General features: G+C 35.0%; 1 protein-coding gene across 1 annotated transcript; it reads right to left on the bottom strand.

Annotated features, from left to right (window-relative positions):
* Window positions 1–1,966: 1,966 nt before the first annotated feature.
* LOC120081426 (ARM repeat superfamily protein) lies at window positions 1,967–20,613 on the bottom strand. The gene is made up of 20 exons (XM_039036274.2): window positions 19,984–20,613; window positions 19,782–19,895; window positions 19,561–19,626; window positions 19,033–19,122; window positions 18,843–18,962; window positions 18,421–18,449; window positions 18,152–18,294; window positions 17,908–18,002; window positions 17,385–17,471; window positions 17,104–17,211; window positions 13,985–14,076; window positions 13,716–13,797; window positions 11,367–11,432; window positions 9,855–9,970; window positions 9,623–9,743; window positions 8,039–8,200; window positions 7,793–7,921; window positions 4,826–4,894; window positions 3,494–3,784; window positions 1,967–2,543 (listed from the first exon to the last, which is right to left on the bottom strand). Exons 1-20 carry the CDS (start codon window positions 20,071–20,073, stop codon window positions 2,406–2,408), a joined length of 2,208 nt encoding a protein of 735 aa, XP_038892202.1. The 5' UTR covers window positions 20,074–20,613; the 3' UTR covers window positions 1,967–2,405.
* Between the last annotated feature and the right edge of the window lie 863 nt (window positions 20,614–21,476).

The raw sequence follows: 21,476 nt of genomic DNA on the forward strand, positions 1-21,476 counted from the left end.
ATACCCAGGTTGAGAGAGTTCACTTTGAGGAAACTTTCTCACCTGTTGTCATGTTGAAGTCTATCGGGATTCTCCTATCCATAACCACATTTTATGATTATGAAATATGGAAAATGGACGTCAAGACTGCCTTTCTTAATGGTAATCTTGAAGAGACCATCTATATGACTCAACCAAAGGGGTTCGTCGTTCCAGATCATTAGCAAAGAGTTTGTAAGCTTAATTTGTCTATTTATGGGCTGAAACAAGCATCTAGATCTTGGAACATCAGATTTGACATTGCTGTCAAGTCATTTGGCTTTGACTAGAACATTGATGAGCCTTGTGTTTACACAAAGATCATCAATAGCTCAGTAGCTTTCTTGGTATTGTATGTGAATGATATTCTATTCATTGGGAATGATGTAGAGTATCTGACTAACATTAAGAGTTGGCTAGCTGCCCAGTTCCAAATGAAAGATTTGGGTGAGACACAGTATGTTCTCGGGATCCAGATTATTTGGGATCGCAAAGACCTATTGGGTGTAAGTGGATCTATAAGCGAAAGAGAGGTGTAGATAGAAAGGTGCAAACCTTTAAGGCTAGACTCGTGGCAAAGGGTTATACCCAGGTTGAGAGAGTTAACTTTGAGGAAACTTTCTTACCTGTTGTCATGTTGAAGTCTATCAGGATTCTCCTATCCATAACCACATTTTATGATTATGAAATATGGAAAATGGACGTCAAGACTGCCTTTCTTAATGGTAATCTTGAGGAGACCATCTATATGACTCAACCAGAAGGGTTCGTTCGTTCCAGATCAAGAGCAAAGAGTTTGCAAGCTTAATAGGTCCATTTATGGGCTAAAACAAGTATCTAGATCTTGGAACATCAGATTTGACACTGTTGTCAAGTCATTTGGCTTTGACTAGAACGTTGATGAGTCTTATGTTTACACGAAGATCATCAACAGCTCAATAGCTTTTCTGGTACTATATGTGAATGATATCCTACTCATTAGGAATGATGTAGAGTATCTGACTGACATTAGAGTCGGCTAGCTGCCCAGTTCTAAATGAAAGATTTAGGTGAGACACAGTATGTTCTCGAGATCCAAATTATTCGAGATCGCAAGAACAAATGGTTAGTCTTGTCTCAGGCATCGTACATTGATCAAATGTTGATCAGGTACAGGATGCAGGATTCCAAGAGGAGTTTGTTACCCTTCAGGCATGGAATCGTTCCGTCTGAGGATCAACATTTGCTTCTGCTATAGGAAGCTTGATGTATGCAATGTGTACTCAACCTGTCAGTCAGTATCAGTCCAATCCAGGATTTGATCACTAGACAGCGATCAAGACAATCCTCGAGTATCTTCAAAGAACGAGAGATTACATGCTTATATATAGAAATAAGGATCTGATTCTTATAGGATACAACGTTGTTAATCCCTTTACAAAGACCCTCACAACTAAAGTGTTCAAGGGTCACCTAGAGAGTCTAGGATATATTCTAGTTTATTGTATATAACCTAGCTCTGATACCAATTTAAAAAAATCGGACACAAGATTTCCATGAGCAACGAAAGAACGATAATTCCAAATTATAAATAGTAAATACTATAATAAAGAGAATTGAAATAGTAATATTGTAGTTCATTATAGAATATAATAATTAGAAATACTATCAATTATGATTGATGTCCCAAACATAAAATCTATAATATTCCACTCAAGTTAATGGCCCAAATATCCTTTTCTCCGAAATTATTACTTTATCCTTACTTTTTTTCTCTTTTGAAAGGTTGGAAGAATGACCTCAAACTAAAACATTATGAGGTAATCAAAATGCACAATTAACACAAACAATATTCTAAGACTAGTTCTCTTTTAGAAATTACATAATGACAATTTTACCCCTGCTGTATAAAAAAACATTAGCCATGGAAAAGGCAAAGTTCTCACACAACTGCGTGGAAGAAGCATTGTTTGAGGAAAACACCACCCACAGACTGTCTGTACATGAATTAGCTTTAACTTATTCTGGAAGATTGTTACAAGACGACGACGAACAAGCAGAATGATGAAAGGAAGGAAAAAAAAAAAAAAAAAAAAGGAGAAATAAGCAAACGAACTGAACCTCCATCTAGGTACTTTCCCCTTTTTACCCACTATGGCTTCAACAAAAAAATAACACAACCACATGGGTAAAAATGTTCCCTTTTACAAAATGGAAAGAATAGCTCAGCCAAAAACTGAGCTCATCTCAATTTTCTTTTATAAACCAACCGTCCCCAACCACACAGCTAATTGAAAAAAAAGAAAAAAAGTCTTTTAGACCAAACTCTACTATGATATACAATTTTACAAACTACACAAAATCTCATCCATAACTGAGAACCACTGTATATAATGGAGAGCATATAATCATAACTGTAATTGCCCTGGCCCTCTCCTTGATCTTGAAGGAGGCCTGTTTATCTCCGCTACTGCAGCTGAGGCTGGTGCCGGAGCCGAGGCCGGGGCTGACACCGGCCACTTTGTTTCTTCTGGGATTTCAACCCCCTGCATAGTAATGGGAGATTTTTAACTGAAAAAAATTTAAGCATGTTTATGAACGGAAAGAATTTTTGGGAGTAAACTTATCGAACAGAGCAAAATGTGGTGTTTTTTTATTTGATGTGACATATGAACTTTAGACCCCACTTTAATATAGAGAGATGGTTCTAAAACATTTTACAGAGAAAGAAAACTGTCACGGTACTTTAAGCAGCAGTATCCTATTGCCACTCTCTCATGCTCAATCTCTTAAGTCATTACGGATAACCCAATTTTTACACTCCATTCAGTAACCATTCGTTTTTTTTTTTTTTTTTTTTAAATCAAGTCTATTTTCTCTTATTTTCTTACAATGATTTGCATCTTTCTTTGAGTACCAAAGATGAATTCTAAGCCAAATTCCAAAAACAAGAACAAGTTTTTAAAAACTACTTTTTTTTAATTTTCAAAATTTAACTTGGTTTTTAAAAACATTAATAAAAAGTAGATAAGAAAGCAAGAAATTTAGGTGGAAGGAGTATTTGTAGACTTAATTTTCAATAACTAAAAACCGAAAAGGAAAAAATTACCAAAGATGAATTCTAAGCCAAATTCCAAAAACAAGAACAAGTTTTTAAAAACTACTTTTTTTTAATTTTCAAAATTTAACTTGGTTTTTAAAAACATTAATAAAAAGTAGATAAGAAAGCAAGAAATTTAGGTGGAAGGAGTATTTGTAGGCTTAATTTTCAATAAAGGAAAAAATTACCAAACAGAGCCTAATGTTTCAGTTTCTAATGAAACCTCACTTTTGTTTATGGTAGTATAAGAAGGTATGAATTATATTCAGTACTTTCCAGACCATCACTATAAAAGCTCCACTCGATAGAATTGAAAACTTCAAACAAAGCTGGTAAATGACAGGAATGCTAGTAAAGCTAAAGGAATTAGAAAACAATGCATTTATGTCAACAAACCGTTATTGGTAGCGGAGGTGGAGTACTGGTCCGTGACAGTGTCTGCTCTTTTTCATGTAAGCGATGTTGATGCTGCATGTGCTCGAATTGTTGTAGCCTAGCAGCAAAGTTAATTCCTTTACGAGAGTTCCCAGCATCCTGGCTTACATCACCATCTTCGTTTATATTCAACCCAGACATCATTACAGAGTAGGAGTTCCCGGATGATAATTGGTTGAAGTGCTCACCACTAAACGAGTACGGAGGCACTGTTTTGAGACGTGTTCGTAGTATCTTAAAGGCAGCACTTTGCTGTGTTTGTACGTCAAACCATAGGTAAAAAAGATCAATTAATGCATCACAAGAATATCACTATTCATCATTACAGAAGCAAACATTATGTAATTTCGACAACATTTTTTATGTCTCCTTTTTAGAATTGCACAGGTAAAGTTCAGAAGCAAAGAACCTATTCAAGTATTTACTAGTATATCAAGTTCATCAGCTCGTAAATTTACATCGCTAATTTTATTCTCCCACTAGAACCTCTTCTTTTTATATATAGGAAGCAAAAGGAATATATTCTAAAAGAGAACAAGAACATCCTATTCCTAATGACTGGGTAGAGAGACCCCTCTCGTCCCCCACCAAGGGGAAAAATACACAATTCACAAGTAATCATTAGGAGGCTGTAGTTACAAAAGAATTTTGTATGTAAAAGATCTACCAAGACGCATTATGTACTAACACCTTTTTTGGATATGCATGATTCGAAGACTAGTATAAACTTCAACACCTGAAGCTTACGGAGAGTTACAGCATATTACTTTTTTCAAATATAGCATAAGTGTGACTTTTCTAATTGTATCATATATTATATTCAAATTTGAGTTCAATTTGGATTGTGCTATTTTTGTAAGATTTCAAGCTCTCTACTATATTTGAAAATGCATATTTATTTTTCGCTAATTATGCAAATGCAAATGTCTCTTAAAATAATGCCCATTATCATAAACTATGAAAATGGCAAATCCAATAACGAGAACACATCTTGTAATTAAGAAAAAGAATATGAAATAGATATTGCTGGGCAAAGAACATAAGCCAACATCATCCTAGCTCAAGAATCAATTCTAAAGAGAAATTGGAGCCTTTCTTTTCACGACAGATATACTAGCTATTAGGGAGCCTTGCCATTTAGATCACGTAACTGTTCTGCCACCCATCACACACACACATACACACATACACTCATACATACATATATATAGACATATATATACATATATATATATACATAAAGGAAGGAAAAAAAAAGAAAGAAAAAGGAGCGACTGAAGTAACAAGGCATACCTGGGGAAGTAACATTAGAAGACCGTATAATGCTTTTAACAGCCACATATATCTTCCAGGTTCAAGAAGCTGCAAGAATCCCAAAGATATATCCAATTTAAGAAGAAATAAACAATGCAAGATACCTAAAACAAAAATATTGCATTTCCCAAAAGACAAAACAACCAAGGAAAACATGAAGCCTGCTTTACAAAAGAACATCCAGTTGGAATGAATAACAAGAGGAATGTTTAAACTGCATTGATTGTGAGAGTATTGTTGTGTTCTTTCCGTTGCATACTTCCAAAAGTTTTTTCTTAACCATGTATGACTTCTTTTTCTCATTCGAAAAGTTTTATGAGAAATTTTCTACGAGAAGGGGTAGGTGAAGGGAAGGGCTCTCATTTGGTTAGTTGGGAGATTGTTGGGCGATCCGTTAACAAGGGTTGGAGATTGGTAGTTTAAGGATAAGAAACAAAGTTCTATTGGCCAAGTGGCTTTGGCATTTTGCCCTTGAGCCCGAATCCATGTGGTGTAGGATCATTGCGAGTAAGCATGGCAACCATCCCTTCGATTGGGTGGAGAAAGGGGTTAAAGGCACACACCGAAATCCGTGGAAAAATATTTTGCTCGAGTTTCCCTCTTTCTCATTTGGTCCGTCGTATCGTGGGGGATGGCAAAGAGTCGTATTTCTGGGAAGATAAGTGGATGGGGGATAGTCCTCTATGCACTGCTTTTCCTCATCTTTATCATTTGTCTTAAAAAATCGATCGGTCTCTGATTTCCTAGTTTGGTCCAAGAACTTCGTGTCTTTTACTTTCGCAATCTGTCATAATTTGTCCAATAAGAAAACGACAGAGGTTGTCTCTCTTCTTTCTTTACTGGATGAGTGACCTTTAGGGAGAGGAGGGATATTCGTATTTGGAGTCCTGGCCCTTGTGAAGGCTTTTCTTGCTGGTCCTTCTTTAGGTGGTTGTTGGACCTTCCCCCACTAGGGATTCAGTATTCGATGTGGTTTGGAGGATTAAGATTCCAAAGAAAATTAGGTTCTTTACTTGGCCAATTTTGCTTGCTTGGGTGAACACTTTAGATAGGTTTGCTAGGAAGATGACTTCGTTAATGGGGCCTTTCCATTGTATTCTTTGTCAGAAGTCAGGGGAAGACCTGGAACATCTCCTTTAGGACTGTTAGTATGCCCGGGTTATGTGGAGTTACTTTCTGCAGGAGTTCAATGTTCAAATTGTTGGCCAGAGGAATCTACATGCTATGGTCGGGGAGTTCCTCCTCCATCCGCCTTTCAAAGAGAAAGGCCGTTTTTGTGGTATGCTAAGGCGTGTGCTATGTTGTGGGATACTCGAAGGGAGAGGAACAATAGAATGTTAAGAGGTAGGAATAGGGACCCCTGGGAGGTTTGGTCCTTAGTGAGATTTCATGTGTCACTTTGGACTCGGTATCAAAGGTCTTTGGTAATTATTCTCTTGGAAACATCCTACCTAGTTGGAATCTCTTCCTTTAGAATGGGTGTTTTGGTGGGCTTGGTTTTTTTGTATGTCCTTGTATTCTTTCATTTTTTCTCAATGAGAGTTGTAGATTCCATCAAAAAAATGTATGACTTCTTTTTCGTTTCTTTTCTTTCTTTTTTTCTTTTTTTTGCAGGACCTAATTAAACTACTTTTTCATAAGTTCATTTGGCTTTAGGCCGAAGGACAACTCATCTCACCATCCTCTTTCTTCCATACGAGTATTTCTTACCCCAAAAAAGAAAGGAAAAAAAACACAACCAACAACAATTGTCATGACATTGTACTATAATTTCCAAACCTTTCCCATCACATGGTACAAAATAGCTGTAATGTACAAGTCCAAGAATGCATGCAGAGTTGATGGATCAAATGCATATTTATATAATATGCATACGCTACCTTTTACACCATAATAGTGTCCAATCAAATGTCAGACAAATGAAGAAATACAAAACAGGTAAATCAATAGCAAAAACCCAAGATATTAAAAAAAAACACTACGCAACGCGATACTACAAGATGATAGCTAACTTCAAAATAAAAATAATAATAATAAATAAATAAAAACTAAGATGACAACAAATTACAAAAATGTGTAACATTTTTGTTTTTTAAATAGAAATTAAAAAACAAAAATGTAAAAAATAATAAATAATAGATATATAAATTAATCCCAAAAAAAAAAAAGGTGAGCCAAGGTAGCCCTCAAAAACCCAAAACTAACCACTACAGTTTTCCTATTGAATCATCATTAAAATAACAGTTTCTGATTTTAATATTCATACAATCTCTCAGCGTGCACCAATTAAACTAGGAGACTTGTGACTAGACTGCAACACTACATACTCCGTAAATAATAATATTGAAACAGAAAAATAAATTTAGAACAAATTGATGATGTCATTGACATGGCATTGACTCGACTACAAACAAAATTATGTAATTTTGTCAAAAAGAATTGTGATAGGACATAGCCAGGACACTAAAAATGTTTTGGAAAATCTTTTGATATACTTTTACACATACTAATACTATAATAAATTATGTGATAAAAATTCAACATACACAAGTTTGATTCATTCCCAAGCAAATGTAAACAAGTAACAACACAAATGGATCACATCAGTTTTCTTCCTTCCCACCCCCATTCTTTCTAAATGTAAGAATAAATGTGTAAGAAAAACAAACGAAGCCTATTTTCTGTAAATGTTTTTGTTTTGCGTTGCTCCTGTGGTCAGGCTTGCCTTCCTTTAGGCTCTAATTTATTTTCCATCATCTTTCTGAAAGCAAGCTTTTTGTCCCAAAAAAAATAAAATAGAACGAAAAAGAATAGCAAGCACAAAAATTAAATTTATTCATCTAAATAGAAATAGTAAGAAGAGAATGAAGAAATTGCAAGCAACTACTATAGAATATCATTTCAAAGACTCAATAGGAAAGTGAACTATATTTAGTCATTCCGCACCTGCAGTCTTAGATAAGCAAAGACTGGAGTCTCCAGAAGGCGAATCAGTTTATCCAGCTGAACTAAAAATTTCACATTAATATCTTCCTCCACCAAAGACTGAATCACCACACTAGCATGCTGGTATGACTGCCATACAGAAGTAAAAAATAATATTGAAACAGGAAAAAAAAATTGGTATCACTCTCATTTCGATATTGGGATAGTTTGATACTGAACTCAAGGATTAACTCATTCAAACTCTACCTGTGCTAATAAACAAAGACTAATAATAGCCATTGGGGAATGACACCACGATGCATATAAAGAAACAAAAAGGTCCTTCCCAGCTGCATCCACCAATGATTTCTTTAAAAGATCACGAAGACCAGATAACTCAGAGGAAGTCAGCAAAATCAAATTGAGTGCCTGAAGAGAAATGAAAAGAGTAAACTTGCTGAAATGGAAAGCTAGCAGACTCTCTAACCAAAAATACAGACTTAAAGAAGAAAATATTTAAGGGGGAGGGTTCAAACACAACTGGAATTCAATAGTCAGGGTTTCAAGATTAGAAATTAGGGGTTGAGAAGAAAGAGTGTAACCACTTCAGCGCCTTTGTTCCTAACATTAGAAACAGTATGTTGAGATACAGTGATCATAACAAAAATCATATTTGAAACCATCCTGCAGTTTCAGATATGATTTTTGTTCCACCTTTTAGTGTTTGAAAGAACAATAAGCAATATGGAAAATTCCTAAATAATCACACAGCTAAAACTCTATGTTCCTATACAAAGAAGAGTGCTGGACGAGGGTTTTGCAATCAAATATGGTGGTAAGATTAATAAAAGAGTTGCATTCTTCTTGTGGACTACTTCTCTTAGCAGCATCAATACTTTGGACAATGCTTAGAGGAGGTTCCATGCTTGTTTTCTTTTTTGGTATCCGTGAGTGTTTAGACCAGCTTACACACCTCAACTAATCTCACCGGGCAAACCGCCTAACCCAATAGCATTTGGTGTCATAGAAACTCACGGGATATTAAATCCGAGATAGATCCAATGAATGAACTCATGACCCCTTAGCCCTTTATCAAGGTCATACTCCCTATTTACCACTAGGCCAACCTGTGATGGTTAGGAGGCTCCCAGCTTATATCTCTCCCCCAACATTTACTTAATGTGTTTCAGAAGTGAGGAAACCCTCTCCCATCTGTTACTTCACTCTGACTTTGCAGATAGGGCTTGGAATTTTTCTCTGAGCAAATTCAGCTGGAAGGAATGTAAACCTAAGTTGCTGGATAGGTAGCTGATTGAAGTTTTCTAGGGATTGTTATTTAATGAGAAAGCAAGAATGCTTTGGAAGAATTCAGTCCCTTGGCTCCTTTGGAAGGAAAGCCTGAAAGGAACTCTAGAATTTTCTCAGATAAGAATTCTTCTTTTTCTTTTTGTGGTTTTGTACAGCATACGGCCTTGGTTTGGAGTACTCAGCATAGGCGTATTTGTAATAACTCCATAGACTCCATCATCTAAGACTAGGTCTTTTTGTAATCCTTCGTTTGGGAAAAGGGATGCCTGATCCCTTTATCCCCTATATAGTGTTATTTGGCTTTGGCCTTTCAAATGAATCTCTTAGTTTCTCACACACCCCCTTAAAAAAAAGTAATTAAAAAAAAGACATTTATGCTCCTAAACACGCATGAATATTTGACAATTAAAATATAAATCATGTAGACTTTGAAAAATGCCATTAATTGAAGTTTTTGGCCTTATTACAACAGTGATTCATTTGTTCAGCTGCCTATGCAAGGTTTATAAATAATAAAGAAAAATAAATTGTTGAGATAGCAACCTGAACCATAATAGAAGCGAAATCCAAATCTGATTCTCCTTCCAATATTGTAGAAAGTTCACGGTAGACCCGTTCAGCATTTAAAAGTACACATAACCGGCGTATTATCAATGCACCACGCCTAAGAAAATGATAAACAACATATACTATGAAAATCAAAAAATTAAATATCAACACATCCGAATCTCTGTGTGCAACAACAAATAAGTAGAAGGGAGGGAAAAGAACCCACTTCTCCAGAAGAGAATTGTTGATCCGAAAATTATGCACGAGAAAGACAACAAGTTGGCGAAAATGTTGCTGATCTATTGCTATGCAAGCATGAACATCGAGAACAAGGAGCACCACCTATGACAGCATCCAAAATAATAAACAGCAATAATAATGATTAGAAAACCCGTAGATAGACCTTATACAGCTAATTTCAAACAGTCAAAAGATAATCTGAGTAATAGAACTCAGTTTTATCAGTACATCAAATTCTTCATCAACCTTGATCTTTCATAGTAACCATCGTTCAAAATCTTTTAAAGCAGCAATAATTAGGATTGAGACTGAATCTTGAAAGAAAGACAACAGAAGTTCACCCATGAACACAATGGATTCATTCTCTTTAAAAGTAAAGATAATAAAAACATGGGAAAATTAATAAACAATAATAAAAGCATAGGAAAAATAACATTTGGTCCATGAGAACTTAGTTTTCATTTGGTTACTTTACCACTAAGTTAAGGGTTTAGTTTTTATTTATTCCATAAGTTTCAAAATGTTACACTTTTACCCTTAACTTTTGTTTTGAATTTTCATTTTGGTCCCTCGGTTTCAAAATGTTACACTTTTTTCATTGAGTTTTCACTAATGCTCACTTTGTCCCTTGATGTTAATTTCCCTTTGGTTATGGTTTACTTCTTTTTGAGTCCAACCATAAAAAAAAAGTGAGGAATTCGAACCTCTAACCTCTTGATCAAGAGTATATATCTTATGTCAGTCAACCTATCCTCATGTTGGCAATTTTTCTTTAGGTATGTTAAAAGCTTTTTTTAATTAATTTTAATAGTGACATGACAACAATTACTAAGGTATTATTTTGAGCTATGTAAAATTCTATTAAAAAAATATTCTCTCCCTCGGAAAATTCTCTCTCCCCCTCTCTAACATTCTTCCACCTCTCCCTATCAGCACTGCCCTTCACTTTGTCGATCCACCATCATTCCCATCCCCCACTGTTATCTGCCCTCACTTTCAAATCCACTCCAAGGTAGAATGGGAAAGGGAATGGGTAGCAACAGAGGATCGACTATAGAAAAAGGTGGCAGCAGCAGGGAGGGGAGAAAGAAGGTTAGTGAGGCTGTGAGGGAGGGAGGGAGAGACCTCATTTAAAAAACAAAAACAATCATCCAAAAAGAAATAATTGTCTTACCATGTCACTATCACTACTAAGATTAATTATAAAAAATTCACATCAAAGTTTTTTTAAAATTAACTAACAAAAGGTTAACATCAAGGACCCAAATGAGCCTTGGTGAAAACTCATAGATAAAAGTGTAACATTTTGAAACCTAGTGACGGAATAGAAACTAAACTTAAAATTTAGAGGTACGAGTATAACATTCTGAAACCTTTGGATCAAATGCAAACTGAACTCAAAACTCAAGGGATAAAAGAAACCGTTTGATATCTAGAGACCAGATAAAGAACAAGAGAGATGGGGATCTGAACTCAAATCACCAAAAGAAATGATTACCTCATCAGAAGGATCAGATAGGGCTTGAAGAAGGCTGTCAAGTATATCATCCAAATAGATCAATACCTGTCCCAAAAAGGAATGAAGATTAACCACCCACAAGAATCCACCAAAAAGAGAGACCAAGAAGACAAGTGAAAACGGTAGATCTAGACAGATCAACAGTAATTACAATGAAAAATCAAACTATCTTAAGAAAGCTCAATAACACTGCTGATGTAAATAAATCAATAAATTAGCACAAGTGCTTATAAAATAATTAACGAATGTGAATGTTACCATATATATGAAGTAATTAAAACTAGTTATTAGTTACAACCAAGGTTTGAATATCGATGTCAATGAGAATATCGAGGTTCTGATTTTATAGAAATATCAATGTTGATGGAAATTTCGGAAAATTTTATTGAAATTGACATAAATTGTTACAATTAATTAGTGAAACTTTGATTGTAGCTTAATTAGACTATAATTGACCATTTTTAATCATCATTCCTATAAAGTAAGGAAATTTAGATGTATATTGTAATTTGTAAATGTTGATGTGAGAGCACAAATTTAAAAAAGAAATGAGAAAATAATTATGAAATAATATAAATTTTAAAAATATTTTGAGGTGAAATGATGTGATAATTTAATGAAAAAAATGCTGAGAATTGAGAAAAGTTGGAAATTAGAAAAAGTAGCACACTGACAAAGCTTATCCTTTGTCAGAAATGACATTGGCGTATGAAATTATACAATTGTTTTTTTTTTTTTTTTTTGAAAAGGAAACGGCCTTTATTAATCAATAAAATTTAGTACAAGAGATGTGTACTTGGAAATAAAGGCGAATACAAAGAACCAAGCAAATGAAATTATACAATTGTGTAACCCGTTCCCCGTGTCTTTGTTTCTATTGCATTCTATCTCATCGTATCAAATTCTGTTCTGCAATATTTGAGAATCACCGTCAATACCTCGGTGTAGGTCCGGGATAATCCTTTGTTCCACAGTCTGGGTCTATTTACAACTAGCCAATTAAGAATTCTCAGATGTACTAGTACTAGCAAGTGCATCTTTGATGCAGTCATCGATTCTCCCGAGAGGTCACAATTACCGCGAGCAAACATATTAATGACGAGGAACACATTTTTGTGGCCCTAACAAAGCACTACTTGGATGCAGGACAAAGACTAGGTCATACTTCATTAAAACTCATGTGAACACTATTTGAAGTCTTTATTAAGGATCACTCAATTCTACATCTGTTAGATTTTTACTATGAAACTGAATACTACCACAACAATGTATTGCTAGAGCTACCAACCTTATTTGAAAGGTTTTTTATCTTTTGCCTACAGCTGGAAATAAAAGCTCCAAGTGCTTTCAATCACCAAGACCTTTGTCTTCTTCAGCAAATCAACTTGTCCCATTCACCCCATATTTACTTGTCGCCATTTTGAACAACAGTACCCATTACACTAGGAAATCATCAGATCCCCTTACAACAGAACACCCACCATAAAGATCACTGTTATCCCCGGACGCTCGGACTATGCCCCCAAATAGAATCCACCTCCCAATATTTGAGAAATAAAAGATGTGTCGGAAGTTGTTAAGAATGTAGTCACAAAACAAGTGTTTCTGTTTTTAGTCCTTACTTCTTCTTGGATGGATCTTCTTTCCCCTTTCCTGTGAACCCTTCCCTTGTATTAGGAATGTTAGCAAAAATGAAATGTCCTGAGTGAGAAAGAAAGTCCTGATGACTTTGTGGTTTGGTTGAGAGATGAGAAAAGTCAGAGTAGAGTGTAAAATCTTCTCGGTCTACAGGTCAGGGGTGGGTGGGAAGATTTCCATTGAAGAACATGGAGGAAGGAGGAAAATTAGATATTAGGCTCAACCAGCCCCCACTTTGAAATTCCGTAATTCATTGTCTGATAGAGAAACAAGGAATATTGTTCTCCTGTCGTTGTTAGGGGAGTTTAACTGCCCTGTAGGGAGAAGGGACATTTGCTTTTGGAGCCCTAATCCTTCTAAGGGTTTTTCCGATCATTCTTTCTTCCTCTGTCCGGTCAACCATCCTCCCCTGAGAGATTTGATTTCTGTTCTTAATTCTGGATAAACCCAATGGCAAAAAGATGGTTCTTGCTAGCGATCAAACATTAAAACTTCAGGTCAAATTCCTTCCTTCTTTTCCGCTTTTTTATTCTTTTTTTTTTTTTTTTGGTGGGGGTAAAAAGAAAAAATAATACGGAGAATGGTGATCGACTAAGATAATTCTAGGATAAGTAATAGGTCAATCCATATGTTAACGACAAGTCATCTCTGATTAAAAAAAAAACAAAAAATTGACAATATCATAGTCACCTCAGTTCGATGTCTGTCTAGAAGTGTTGATATCCAATACAATGCTTCAATCCTAGTAGCCTCATGTTCACTAGATAATTGTCTGACCAATCAACAGAAGCAACAATCATGAAGACATCCTCATCAGTCATCACAGCAAAAAGCATCAACATAATCACTCCACGTAACTCCAACGATGTGGTGCCATTGAAAAATATTTTTTTAATCGAAAAACCAAGTTTCATTGAAATAAGGGGCCAGCAAACATGGGTGGACAGGGGGGGCTATACCTCCTAGCTATAGAAAGGATAGCACCAACATCAAATCCTTCGGATGGAAAAGCCTTGATATTACGAAGTTCTTCATTAGTTTCCCGAGCAACCTTCAAATATAATGTAAACAAATCAGTTGCATTAAGTTCTCATAAAAACAAGTCCCCTCAAGGGGAAAGCTCTAGTCTATACCAAACCATACTTTATATATAAAATGAGGCTGAAGAGAGAAACTTTTGTATCCCTTTAGACTCTCTCTAATCATATTATTAAGTCAAAAAACTGACTCTCAACAATTAAATATGCAACTAAAAATAGCCAGACACTAAACGTTATAGCCATTTTAATTCATTCACTGAGAATTTTATAATTGAAAATTCTACATTTTTATTTCTAAGTTAATAATAAGGTCAGGTAACAGAATATTATTGTGCAGTTTTCCTTTAATAAAAATTTAAGAACAAAAACTTAAAAAATATGGTTTTCACGAAACTTGACTTCCTAGTCAAACTTTGAAAACAAAAACAAATATTTTAAAACCATTTTTTTTAGTTTCCAAAACTAAAAACTTAAATGTGGAAGTAGTGTTTATAAGCTCTTTTTTTTTTTTTTTAACAAGATTGATAAGCTTATTTAAAAAAAAAAAAAACAAATGGTTATCAAACGAGACCTGTTTAGGTAAGTGCATGTCGTTTCCTTCCCACGCCTTAATAATATGAAGAATTAAAAAGCACTACATGTGTTTCATCTATAAATCAAAGGGCAAGACTTCTTTATAATTGGAATCTTATCCAATTTATCATTGTATGTTTTATGTATACTTTGTGGAGTTAATAACTTACAGCATTTTTATTAGAACTCAAGGACACAGATGTATAACCTATAGAACAGATCCGGTTCAAGTAATGTCGTAACTTAAAGCATGTTCCGTTAAAACATTTTTCGATTAACATTGATATATTCTAGAAAAATTGATATATTGAACCATTGCTTACAATTCTTAGGATAAATATTAAAGTGTATAACATATGAATAAATATAGAATGGAAATCTTTTAAAAAATGTTTCCTCGTCCTATTAAAGAACATCAAATTTGAGAATGAAAATTACATTCTGACTAACAATATTTATCATTTTATAATCTTAAAGTTATTGTCATTTCGTAAGAGGAAAATGAAACCAACCTAAAAAGGTCGACTGACCGATGCCCACAAGGAAGCATTAAATCTCGCCACCTCTCACAATTCCTCACCATTCCTCACCATCCCCTTCACCTCTCTAAAAGTTTTATTGTTTCTCCCAAATACCCCACATACTGTCAAAGAAACTAGCATGCCACAACAATTTGCCCTTCTCCCGAAAAGGCAACCCCACAGCAAGTGATGGAGATCCTGATTGCACCATTGTGGGAGCAACACAAAGGAAGGGTGTCTCTAAACACAGTCCACAGCATTGACTCTCTCGTGAAAAGCCTGCCACACAAAAAACTTTACCTTCCTAGGAATTCTAACCTTCCAGAGGGAGGAGAAAGCATAGGCAGTCTGGGGTGGGGAAGAGATACATAACAACATGCAGGAGACAAAATGGCAAGAGAAGCCTCTAGAAGAATCATGGATCCAAAACCTAGAGTCCCTTCTCCCTCGTTCCATGTGTTGACTACAAAGAAGAGAAAGAAGATCGGCCACCTTTAACACCTCTCCATCAGAACAAGGGCGTCAAAAACCCAAAGACAACAAAGAGAAGGGATCTGAGAACGGTAAAATGGAGGCCACAAAATGTATTTTCTTACTCAAAAGATGATAAAAGTGCAAGAACAACTCAGGGCTTATCACTCTTAACAATCTTCCCAAAATTAAAAACTTGAGCCCTCTTCAACAGAACATCTAAGAAACGAAGAGAAAGGGAAACCAGAGCTTGTACTAGACCAATTGGCACCACCACCTACTAGGCTACCACCCACCCAAAAGGGTGTGGGCCATACCTAATCACAATAACTGTGCGTCACAAAGCATCAAGCTCCATGAAGAAATACCACAACCATTTAGCCAATAGAGCCTTGCTACATAATCTCAATCTCCCAATCCCTACACTGCCCAACTTTAACAGCTTGACCACCACCACCTCCCACAACCAAATGAGACCCTCCCCACCACAACCATTTAGCCAGCAGAGCCCTGTTACATAATCTCAATCTCCCAATCCCTACATTGCCCAACTCCAACAACTTGACCACCACAACCTCCCACAACCAAATGAGACCCCCCCCCCCCTCTAATCAACCTCAGGCCATTCCAACAAGAAATTCTTCATCACTCTCTCAATACTCTTACTAACTGAAAATAGAATTCTTAATAGAGATACATAACTAGGAATCTCATTCAACCAGGCAATCCATCCTCGTTTAGAGAAGAAAGCCTTTTCTCTAAGAACCATTTATGAACCTTGCAACACCAAATTGCAATTTTATTATACGAATATGAATCAAGGACTATGTTTTATCATATATTACAATTTACAACTACTTCTATGTGAATATTGATCCTCTTCCCATTTAAACCCAATTCTGTTCACCATATGAGTTTTAATATTATCCTCGCCTTATTAACACATTTAAGATTAATCAACCAATCATTTGTCAAAGAGATTGATAGAGACTTGATCGGGGAGTTCCTTTTACATTTGCCTTCTACAGAGAAATGGTTTGCAGGCCCTATTCTCTATTATGGGATCTTTGGGGCAACATTATACTTAATAGGAACCCCATACTGTAGCGGAGTTTTTGGGGACTTGGTTTTTCGTATGCCCTAGTAATCTTTCATTTTCATATCGATGAAAGCAGTTGTTTCTATATTAAAAGAAAAATACTGATTAAAAAATCCACAATAAAATTTTCATACAAATTCGTATTTTTTCTAATAAGAAAAATTCATAAATTTGGCGCTGGTGATGAGTACTATATAACATATCTCTCATATTTCTCAACTATAATATTATATTAAAGATAATAAAAACCAACCATAATATGGAAAACATAATTGATGATTGAGAAAAACATAAAAGCTTAAAGTATAGGATTAAATTAAGTGCATGGTGTTCGTGGCACAAGGGACAAAAGAAAGGGGGAAGATAAATCCTACCACTCTAATCTTCTCTTCTTTATCAGCTATGGAAGGTAGAATTGCTCCTAGAATATCAGCATAATAAGGTACTAGTTGATCTCCACCAAGTTTTACAAACTCGTTAATCTGCAAATGTAAGAAAACTATAAATTTATAAAAATAATGCACAATAGTAAGAAATCTCTACCTGTTCTCGATCAAACTAGGAAGGATCTCACAAAAAAAGTGAGACGTAGTCAAGTTTTTTTAATCTTAGAGAAGTTATAATAACAAATGATGGATGCTCAAGTCTAAAGTACCCATGTAATAGCCGTTAAGCGAGTAAATTCGTCTGGGGAAGAAGCCCTCTGGACCAGAATCTCAGCCATTCGGCCATAATCTACAGACTTCAAGAGTAGCACTGCTCGAGTCAGAAAATTATTAAATGAACAAATAAATTTTGCACATGCATGGAAGAAAAGGTAGGAAAAATAGATGACAATTATTAAATCTATTTCTGCATTTGCATGCTTGCATGTATGTCTTCCTGCTATTTTTCTGGTTTTGTTTGTTGTCCAAACAGGTTGTAATTATCAATAGTAGAAATGGGAAATGAATTTTCTTTTTATATAAGAAACCAAAACTCTTCATTCAAAATCAGAAAAATACAAAAGAGGAGCCACAACACTTAGAGCCAAAGGGCTTACAAGATGAACTACAATTAGCTTTAACAATAAATATGGTTTTTTAAATTAATTATTAAATAAATAAATAAAGTGCAATCATTGGAGGCTAATCTGGTTATGGGCACTCAATGAGTCCATGTTAGCTAAGCAATCTTACTGGAGAATTTTTTATCTCTTGGAGAAACTCCGAAAGAGCAGAATCAGCTTGCTGCCGGATTTCATGACTTGAATCACTCAACATATTAAACAAACCTGAGATTTATCAGGGATTTGTAAGTATCATAAACATTTAGCAGAAAAGAAATTATAGAAATATAGCTCTTCACACCTTTGATTCCACATTCAAAACAAAAAGAACAAATTATATATTAAAAGAAATTTCAGTTAACACAAATATTCACCATCAAGAAAATCAGGAAGAAAGCCCAACATATCAATATCTGGCACGCTATCAAGTACAGTGATCCATCCAACCAAAAACTGACGGACATAGGGATTTAGGACATTCATACGCTCCCTCAGTAATGGAATAAACTCTTCGATGCTGAAGAGAGATCACCAAAAGAAATATACATAAAGACATCTTCCAATACAACTTCAAAACAATGCTTCTTAAAAGTAACATTCAATAAAATAGCCAAACCAAGCACTTTGAGAAATGATGCCATACCTGAACTGATCACTTTCAGTAACAATATCCTGTTCCATTTAATTCATAAAATTAGTTAAAAACAAGAGAAATTGTTCATTAAAACAAAGAGGAGTTTGTTAATATTCAAGGGAAAAAGGGGAGGAGAAATTCAAAACAGAGAGCAAGGAAACAAGGCATCTCCCTCAACTTCTAACTTTTAAGAAGCTGTGCCAATTTACATCAATGAGGTAGGTAGAGTAAATATGATAGAGCGAATCTTTAAATGTAAAGCATTCGAATAAGAGGTCATATGTTATCCAAAGATATATGCATCTGCTTTATTTTCCAAACATTCTGGTGTTCCTCTCAATCCATAGTGAACCAGAGAATTTTTTAAACATGGAATTCTTAATTTCTCTTCTCTTTAAACTTGTGGCAGGAGGGAGTGAGTAAGGGAGTACCTTCACAAGTCGATCCAAGAGATGAGCAGCACTTTGTACATTGGCATCTGAATCAGCTGAAAGCTTACATAAGGCATCAAATATCTGGTTAAAAAAAACTATAAAATCGCCTCTGACAACCTGCAGCAATAGAAGTACATATTCAGCTTAGCCCCAAAAATACATTAACAGCTCTAACCATTCTTCTCACCTTTGCAATGTTGTATAGAGCTTCACATGCATAATAACGTACTCTGCTATCTTGATCAGAAAAAGAATTGAGCACAGGAGGTACAATTTGCTGGAAAGTTCATTTATAATGTTAGAAGAAAAAACTATAAGATAATAACATCACCAAAATGGAAGAAAGCAAAACAAATATAATCACAGAAAATGGCAACTTTCTGATTATATAGCACTGGAACAATTTAAGCATCAACAAGAAGGAAAAAAACCCTTAAAAATTACATAATTGAAGAGAGAGGAGACATAAATCAAGTTTCGTATGCCCTTCTCCCAAAATGATATACGGTGTAGCAAGAATCTCTATAGTTCAACAGTTTTAAGCAACAAGCTGCAGAGTTAGGACAACATACCCATCTTCAAACCAGTAAACTCTTCAGGTACATTTTAAGTAGACTATGTACTTAGTTAGAGGATATAACGGCCGTAGTCCATTGGCAATCATGATGAAGTAAACTATAAAACTCAATAGGAAGCCGCCTAAGAATATGCTAACCTCAAGATGTTGAGACGCATCAGAAGACAAGCCAACAGTTGCAGCAGCAAGGCCTATCAATCCTCCCTAAAAATGAAATTGAAAGTTTAAAATCAAGCAAATTCCAAATATGAAATAATAATAACAATAATAATGAACAGAAAATCAAGATTTCACCCAAAACCCAAACTCTAAAAGAAAACCTGAACTATCACAAGTATCCATTGTCATTCATCTCATACCTTCCTATGATTCGCTTGAGGCGACATAGTGAAATCGTTGGTCAGCAGATTGATAACCGCCGTAATCTTCTCGTGATCTCCAGCCGAAGCAAGTTGCTTCACAATTCCCTCAACCTAAAAGCACAATGCAACCCTTTGAAGATTACATACAATCAAAACCCTAGAAATGAAAAAACCCGATGAAATGGGTAAGGAAGTAGACCTCAAGAGCAGCGTTCTTCCGTTTCTCATAGAGTTTATCAGAGAGGTTTCGGAGCACAAATGCAGGAATAACAGAAAGAGCATCAGCCATATCAGAACCTAAGAGCACTGAAACGAATTCAACTGATCAAAGAAACCAATTGGGAAATATCAAATTCGTTTTCGGATCTTCTCCTGCTCAAATCGGAACATCGCTGCGTGGCAGTTTTCCAAATAACAAAGTCGACAAACAACTGTTGAAATTAAACACAACCCCAACAATGGAAGAGGGGGCAATCGGGATTGGAATTCGGACAAATTCGAACGAAATAACAGGAAAAATCGGTGACCCAAATCTAAAAATCCAATCTAATAAAGAACCCAATTGAAAAGAGAAGAAAAAAATTAATAAAAATCAATTCGCGAGAGGAGTTTTCTTTACTTTTTGCCCCTTTTTTTCTGGGTTCAAGGGGAGTGACTTATTTTATGCAAAGACTTCTTTTCTTTTCGTTTCTTTTACCCTTTTTTCTCTCTCTCTCTTTGTTTCGCTTTGTGGAACTGCAGCGTGTTAGTGTAGGAGAAACAACGCCAGTGGAGAGAGAGAGGTTAGGGCACTGCCACAGTCGCCTGCACCAAACGGACCCAATGACCTAAAGGCGTAATCTAGTCTAGTTGGGAAATAAAAAAGGAAAAAAAAATCACTTCTTTACCTTGAAGGGGTGTTTGGTCACGATAAAAAGTTGAATTGAGTTGATAATCATTATTTATAGAGTTAAATTATTTAGAGAGTTACAATGTTTGGTATACATAATTGAATTGGTAATTATTGTCAGTGTTTGGGAGCTGAGTTGAGATATCGGGTGTTGTTTTTGTAAATGAAATTGATTGTCTTTTTTTCACTATTGTTGATTTTAGTTTTCAATTGTACACGTATTTTCCTAACATTTCTAAGATTAAAAAAAAAAACTTATTTTTCACTCTCAAAACATAACAAATTCTCTTCAAAATATTCATATACAGAAGACAAAATTTTGACTTCAATTTTTTAAATACTCAAATAGAAGTGATTATTCCATTCAAAAATCCAACTTAATCATTAGTTATCGTAAAAGTTAAAAAGAACTGAAGTGTCATCAAATGAAATTATTGGCATTGTTTTAGATAAAAGGGATTTAAATGTTAATCTTAAGAAAACCAAAATCTTTCAATTTAAATCATAAAACCAACTATTAGATGGTCCTTTTTTACCAATTTTTATAGATTTATCTTTTTCTAAAACCGGTGAAATGATTTTAGAAATATTGATGTCTACTTTTTTTTACTATTATGTTGCATCAGTGTACAATTTTAAATTCCACTATTTGATTAGAATTATGTAATATTTGAAAACATCGAGGAATAGGTTGTTTAAAACATATCGTTGAACTTTTGTTTAGTGAAACATTAATTGGATGTCGTATGTAATATTTTTTAGATCTAAGAAAAAAATGAAATAGAAGAAGAAGAATTAGATTT

This window comes from Benincasa hispida, chromosome 7, assembly GCF_027475165.1.
Source record: "Benincasa hispida cultivar pf3 chromosome 7, pf3_genome.v1.1, whole genome shotgun sequence".
NCBI classification, from domain to species: Eukaryota; Viridiplantae; Streptophyta; class Magnoliopsida; order Cucurbitales; family Cucurbitaceae; genus Benincasa; species Benincasa hispida.

Coding starts and splice junctions, on each gene's coding strand:
- LOC120081426 (XM_039036274.2), bottom strand. CDS start 20,073: ATGGCTGATGCTCTTTCTGTTATTCCTGCATTTGTGCTCCGAAACCTC. Junction 9,971..11,366: donor TATCTGATCCTTCTGATGAG/GTAATCATTTCT, acceptor ATGCTGTCATAG/GTGGTGCTCCTTGTTCTCGA. Junction 8,201..9,622: donor TCGCTTCTATTATGGTTCAG/GTTGCTATCTCA, acceptor ATTTCTCTTCAG/GCACTCAATTTGATTTTGCT.